Source organism: Zerene cesonia, chromosome 5 (assembly GCF_012273895.1).
Source record: "Zerene cesonia ecotype Mississippi chromosome 5, Zerene_cesonia_1.1, whole genome shotgun sequence".
Classification (NCBI taxonomy): domain Eukaryota; kingdom Metazoa; phylum Arthropoda; class Insecta; order Lepidoptera; family Pieridae; genus Zerene; species Zerene cesonia.
The window spans coordinates 8,318,265-8,324,942 of NC_052106.1; the positions used below are offsets into that span (position 1 = coordinate 8,318,265).

The window sequence follows — 6,678 nt, forward strand, 5'->3', positions numbered from 1 at the left end:
TATATATCCTAACTTTAAATTATTATAATACAAGATTTGCATCATTTTAAGTGTTTAATTTTTCATACCGTGTGACACTTGCCCTTTAGAGCGGCATGGGTAGTGGTGATGGCTTACCATCAGGCGAACCACTAGCTCAGTTGCCCGTTATCATATTAAATGGTGAAGTCCTAACAGATAGAGAACCAACTATTAATTGCAAGATCCTATATACGTCATAATTATTAATCCAACATTATCATTTTCTATCAAATTTTGCACTGTATTCTTTACGTAATAGAATTCTACACCTCTTTAATATAATCTAATTTTATTCCTAGTCCAAACAATCTCAAACTTACGATAGCAATAGTTTCGGCGCGTCCTTATTCTTAAAGACAGTTTCCCGGGCGCTGTACATGAGCTCTCTCTGTTCCTCTCGCTTTCGCTTGAGGTATTGCTGGTAGAACTTGCTGTTAGCTGCCTCGGCCGCCTCTATCCGCTCGCGGCGCAACTCTTCATTACGCTTGTTCACGTTCTGTGGATATTTTGAAAATTTGAATTCGAATACAGTTTACGTTAATCGATAATATTTAAATCGCCTCTTTCGTACGTGATAGGAAAAGAGAGGCCTCCAATTTAGGGATTTGATAAATTCGACACACAAAAGTGCAAGACAGGGGCACAATACACATTGTATTTTCTTGTGTTTGGTTTTACGCGAGTATTATACATTTAGAAATTAAAAACTCTTCAACGGATTTTAAACGCGATTTATTCATTATATTATTAACCCGACGTTTCGAACACTTTACAGCGAGCGTGGTCACGGGGAGACTGAGATGTTATATGTCTTGAAGGTCATACAAAAATTGTTGTTTGTGAACTACCTCCACCTATTTCTCCGCAGTTGGTATGTGGAGTATTTTTCTGGATGTTGGCAGTATTGGCTGATAGTGTCTTCTGGTCTTTTGGTATGTCTGACATGAGGTTTTAGGTTCTTAATAACAGGATCCCAGGTGTTAGAAAGCTGTAAACCATCTTCTCTATTGAAATTTGGATGTTTTTTAATTTCAATAGCCTCAGTCTTGGAAAAAATCTATTTTCTCTGGCGAGGATTTGTGGTTGGTCGAATCGTAGGAAGTGGTTGTTGTCCAGAGTGTGTTCACATACCGCAGACTTCTTGTGACGCCTATGCTTGATATCCGCAATGTGTTCCTTCAGTCGGCTACCAATGCTTCTTTTTGTTTGGCCGATGTAGGAGAGACCACAATCATACACACATCACATCAGGTTAATAATATAATGAATAAATCGCGTTTAAAATCCGTTGAAAAGTTTTTAATTTCTAAACAATACACATTTTTAATACTTAATATTTCAGTAATGCTAACAAAATATTATGAGTAAATTATATGTTTTTATATAAAATGTTTTGAAAACCTATCCGACTTTTTGTGTTTGTCGAGTGATTGTGAATGATAAGATTATTGCAAACACTGCAGCTTGAATATGAAAATACACCAATTACCTCCTAAATCTAAATTTTGCTTTGAATACAGGATTTCACTAGTTATATAATATATGCTTGCATTGAACTGGGATTTTTTGTAATATGTCATAGTATCTAAGCTATTTTAAAATAGGCACTAAATTATAACATGCTTTATAAAATACATTTACCTCCAAAGAATTGGGCCAATTTTTTGTCATCTCTCTACTGGCTTGGTCGAGATAACGAACGTATTCTCTGCGCCGAGTCACTTCCGGATCCTCGCGATTTGTGTCCGTCCATCGAGTAATACGGGACCATTCATCCTTTGTCATTACAACTGGCATGTCTTGAAGAATTTTAGTCTTATTAATCGAGTTCAAACAACAATTTACATATAATATTATAACTAGTCAAACTAGGTTTCTCATAGTCCATGTATTGAGGTTTATTTTTATTTGATCGATATTTACCTGATGTGGTGACGTTTATATAGTATTAATGAAATATAACTACTTATTAACTTATCACACATATAACAAAAGCGTCTAACAAAATAAATTATTTTTGTATATATGTAGTTAAATTGAAATTTTGAGCGCTTTTCTTGGAAGTGACAGAATTTTAATGTGACATATTTTTAAATATTTACTTACATTATTTTTCTTCTTCCTGTCTAGAAAAGGTACGTTACTAGTTACGTATTTAAATAATTATTGATAGAAAATTGTTTAAATATAATTTACTGAACGAAAACTACAACCGAAATTTTTATGACATTTGTCATTTTGGTGTCAACCCGTGGTTGTGTCAATCACTAATCAGTTGTCAAATCGGCACTATTTACGTCAGCCACGTTGGAAGTGCCAACTTGGTGTTTTTATGGTAAATAGTGCAATATTTTATGGAATTAAATAAAATTTTAATGCAAAGTTACCCCATCTTGCATCAGAAGCTTTATAGAACCCTATAAACCATTAAAATTATACAAATTCTGTGGTAAATCAGATATAGTAAACTGTGACATAATTCGTCGTTACCATATTTCGGGGTCTATTTGTTGGTAATTAGTGGTTTTTGTAGTAAAGTTGGTGCGTCAAGATGAAGTTGAAGGAACTGAAGAGGACGGTGAACGTGAGCTGGTCGCCAGCGGAGCATTATCCGACAATGCTAGCGGCCGGCTCGGCGGCCCAGCAAGTCGATGCATCATTCAGTTCAAACTCCTATTTGGAACTATATTCCTTGAATTTAGAAGATCCGGGCCTAGATTTAGAACTGAAGGCGTCTATACAAACCCAACACAAGTAAGTATTCATATATATTACAAACATTTTCATTGATTTGTATTAGTCTTGTTGGAAAATACTTGTAAAACTTGTGTTAAAACCTTGCATCAAATGAATAAATTTATTTACATATTGTTGTCATGATAGGATTTCAACATTAAGAGGATTCATTACTTAAATTTATAGATTTATGAAAAACAATAAAATGAAATGTTAATGAGATGCAAAATGCACAAATTTAGCGGAATAGTAAAACTAGTTTTGTTTCCTTTCATTTGAATAAAATACAAAGACCTCATATTAAAAAGAACAGCTTTTATTGACTCTAAACACCTACTAACTATAAAAAAATTGTTGTTTACAAATTATCATCTAAATATTGCATATTTTATCATAACAAAATACTTCTGTTAGACTTATGAAGTGATCTATATTTATATGCTTAATAACATAAAGTTGACAAGTTTGTTTGCTTGAATGCCAAACCTCAAAAACTACTAATTCTATTTCAAAATTCCATTTACCATTGGATACAATATGTATGCTACCTAAGAGTGTACCTATAATATTCAAAATAATTACATCATAATATATTACATATCTAGAATATTGATACTTATAGAATACAGTACCTTTCGAGTATATTACCTTATTGGTGCTTATTAGGCTTGGAGAACAAGTATTGATAAAGTTTGTTTTTCATAGATTTCAGAAAATAGTTTGGTCGGGTGCAGGGACCATTGTTGGAGGATGTGATGGGGGTCTGTTAGAGTTTTATAATGCTGATAAAGTTCTTAATAACTCACCAGATGCACTTGTTGGAAGTAGTACAAAACACAATGGTAAGTTTATAATTGTGGACTGATTTTGTGGTACCATTATGGTAAAATTTCAATTAAATTATACATCAGTAAAGGAGAAAAAGAGATCCTTACTTATTTTAAATTAGTAAAATTCTTCAAAAGATAGCATCTTAATTAATCTTCTAAAATAATTCCATTTATTTTTTACTCACTGTTCACTGTTTCACAAGTAAATTCTGAAGGATCATCAGAAAATGTTTCTTTTAATTTTAATTGTGGTCTAAATGGTCCAAGTATAAATATTAGTATATGAGAATTGAGCCTTTGATAACCTTATCACTAGTAAGTATATTTAATAAAACTTAAAAAAGCTTTAGTTATAGTATCACCATATAAAACACATAAATTGTGATAAGATTATTATTAATTTAATATTGCAATAAAAACTTTTAGTGCCTATAATATTGTATAATTTATGGAAAATATTTTTGATTATCAGATATTAAAATAGGCGAAAAATTTAACTCCTACCAAAATCAGAAAACTTTATAATACAAAAAAGTGATGTATCTCTCTAGCATATAATCAAAGACCTTTCATTCTTCTGAAGTTATTTCTAAATCTCCAAAATAATACCACCATATATTTCAGGCCACGTCTCAGCATTAGATATAAACCCATACCAAAAGAACTTGTTAGCATCTGGTGCTTCGGATAGTGAGATATTCATATGGGATCTCAACAACACGAGCCAACCTATGGCTCCAGGAAACAGGAGTCAGCCGTACGATCATGTGCAAGGGCTGGCGTGGAATCAACAGGTGTAAATTGAGATATAGTACATAAATCAGATTCATTAGGAATTAAATTCATAAAACCTACATACTACTACCTAATTGTCACAGAATAATAGGAAAAGAATTAAATGCTCCTTTCAGGTGCAACATATTCTTGGATCTACATTTGCAACAAGATGCCTAGTTTGGGACCTGAGAAAAAATGAACCTATAATGAAATTAAGGTACTGTAAAATAATTTCAGCTTACATTTAACCTCTTTTTTCATTACAAAAAAATATCGTGATTTTTGCGCATTTCAAAGACTTTGACCTGTTGTTGACATGTTGATTATGGCCTAACCATTGTTGATTTGTTGATAATAGAAATAATTGAGTATCAATTACTACAACAAATGTGGAATTACAGTGACTCGCAGTCGCGCACGCGGTGGCGCAGCGTGTGCTGGCACCCGTCCGTGGCCACGCAGCTCTGCCTCGCGTCCGAGGACGATCAGGTGCCTGTGCTACAGATATGGGACCTACGGTAAGTTATAAACAATAAGTGACGGTGAGATAATTCGGAAAACATAAACCATGTAGGATCATGAGCTATCCATATCCGATGTTTTCGACTTTCTACTTAAATCTTTAAAACATTAATTTTGATCAAATTTACAACAAGTTCAATAGTGATAAATTTTAATGCTATTCCCTATTAAGATCTTGAAGCAATTCAACATCTACTGATCTAAATAATTGAATCATTTTCATAAATTTTAAACAAAATAGGCCCCAGGTTGAGCCATGGGAAACACCCTAAGTGGCTACCAAGTATTACGGTGTATAACTATTACCTATAGTTTTAACGCTTTATTTGCTCAAATAAAATTCGATCTATTGAAGCTTGTAAGCCTTTAAATACTAACCCTTAACAAATTTTTCAGTAGCTGCAAATTAGCCTTATAAAATATCTAACTAAAATCCATATACTATTTGTTGACCTCATCCTATATTGACATAATCACACAAATCATCAGTGTACTTTTATATAAGGTAGTCATCCCGCCGTAAACATATACAACGTTTGTTTAATCATGTATGTATGTTTAAAATTATTAGTTTGGTACTGTTGGTGGTTTGATTAGAATACAGTGTGTACGGTGAAGTGTAAATTGTTTGACGACGAGATGTACTAGATTTTAGTCTTTTTGGGAACGTCTTAATGGGAAAGAAGGACTAGACTGGGAAGGGTGAGAAAAAGGTACAGGCCGCCAGCTATGGTGGTGTAAGGGGAGGTGAGGGATTCTAAGCTTCATATTCAGTATGGTGAGAGGTAGATGGTAGCGGCATAGTGCACATAGTGTGATGGGGCCGTGGTCTGTGCAGGCTGGCGGCGTCGCCCCTGGTGACGCTGGAGGGGCACAGCAAGGGCGTGCTGAGCGCGGCGTGGAGCGCGCACGACGCGGGCCTGCTGCTCAGCGCCGCCAAGGACGGCCGCCTGCTGTGCTGGGACCCCACCAATACCAAACCCGTGAGTTTATATAGAATCACTCGACAAAGCGATCATTTGATTTATTTCCGAATTAAGGATTTTGCCTGATTGTAGGAAATTCCTCATAAATTATGTTGTTTATTTGCTTATCCGGGCTTATCTTATTATGTGTAGCATTACAAGTTTATTGTTTGCACAAAAGTGTTCAAATTTCAAACCATTCTGCAAAATCACACAGGAATTTCTCTTCTCCTGAATTTTTTGGTGCATACATGATCTTCCATTGACTGTCAGTCTATTTTGCGTGTTACACTTACCTTACTGGTGCCGTCCAGGGCGGAGAGCTGGTGATGGAAGTGAGCCAGCAGGGCCAGTGGGTGTTCGACGTGTCGTGGTCGCCGCGCGTGGCCGGCCTGCTGGCCGCCGCCTCGTTCGACCAGAGCGTCGTGCTGCACACGCTGCTGGGCGGCTCGCGCCCCGACTGTGTGAGTGCGGCCGAGGGAATTGGGGAGATTCTTTGTATTAAAACATTTACATATTACACAGTTCAAACCAAAATGGGCATGGGAACAAGTAAATCGAGTCCATATTTTTTTTTCAAAAAAAATAATTAGCTATAAGTTTTATAAAATTCAGTACAATTTTCGTAGCATTATCACTTGTCCTCTCAGCTCCTGTAAAATTAAATTACTCTCAGTTGTCAAAGTAAGGAATGGGCCGTGTAAAGTAATCGGTACGTTCGCAGCAAAGCGCAGTGGCGCAGAGCAACATAATGGAGTCGTTCGGCGGCGCCGACTCGTTCCTGGCGCTGCCGGCCGTGAGCCGCGCGCCCCCCGCCGCGCGCCCCG

The 6,678-nt window shown here is 35.9% G+C and overlaps 2 protein-coding genes across 2 annotated transcripts in view; one reads left to right on the forward strand and one right to left on the reverse strand.

Moving 5' to 3' along the window:
- The window catches only part of LOC119840229 (trichohyalin-like), a 7,625-nt gene extending 5,819 nt beyond the window's left edge, over positions 1-1,806 (reverse strand). The window contains exons 1-2 of the mRNA XM_038366744.1: positions 1,663-1,806; positions 342-517 (exon numbers count right to left, since the gene is read on the reverse strand). Coding sequence (XP_038222672.1) covers positions 342-517; positions 1,663-1,806 — 320 coding nt within the window. The remainder of the gene's footprint in view (positions 1-341; positions 518-1,662) is intronic.
- Positions 1,807-2,290: 484 nt separating this feature from the next.
- The window catches only part of LOC119839965 (protein transport protein Sec31A), a 25,147-nt gene continuing 20,759 nt past the window's right edge, over positions 2,291-6,678 (forward strand). Inside the window, exons 1-9 of the mRNA XM_038366433.1 lie at positions 2,291-2,356; positions 2,555-2,775; positions 3,463-3,599; positions 4,212-4,381; positions 4,499-4,581; positions 4,766-4,882; positions 5,725-5,869; positions 6,166-6,315; positions 6,576-6,672. Coding sequence (XP_038222361.1) covers positions 2,573-2,775; positions 3,463-3,599; positions 4,212-4,381; positions 4,499-4,581; positions 4,766-4,882; positions 5,725-5,869; positions 6,166-6,315; positions 6,576-6,672 — 1,102 coding nt within the window. The 5' untranslated portion in view covers positions 2,291-2,356; positions 2,555-2,572. The remainder of the gene's footprint in view (positions 2,357-2,554; positions 2,776-3,462; positions 3,600-4,211; positions 4,382-4,498; positions 4,582-4,765; positions 4,883-5,724; positions 5,870-6,165; positions 6,316-6,575; positions 6,673-6,678) is intronic.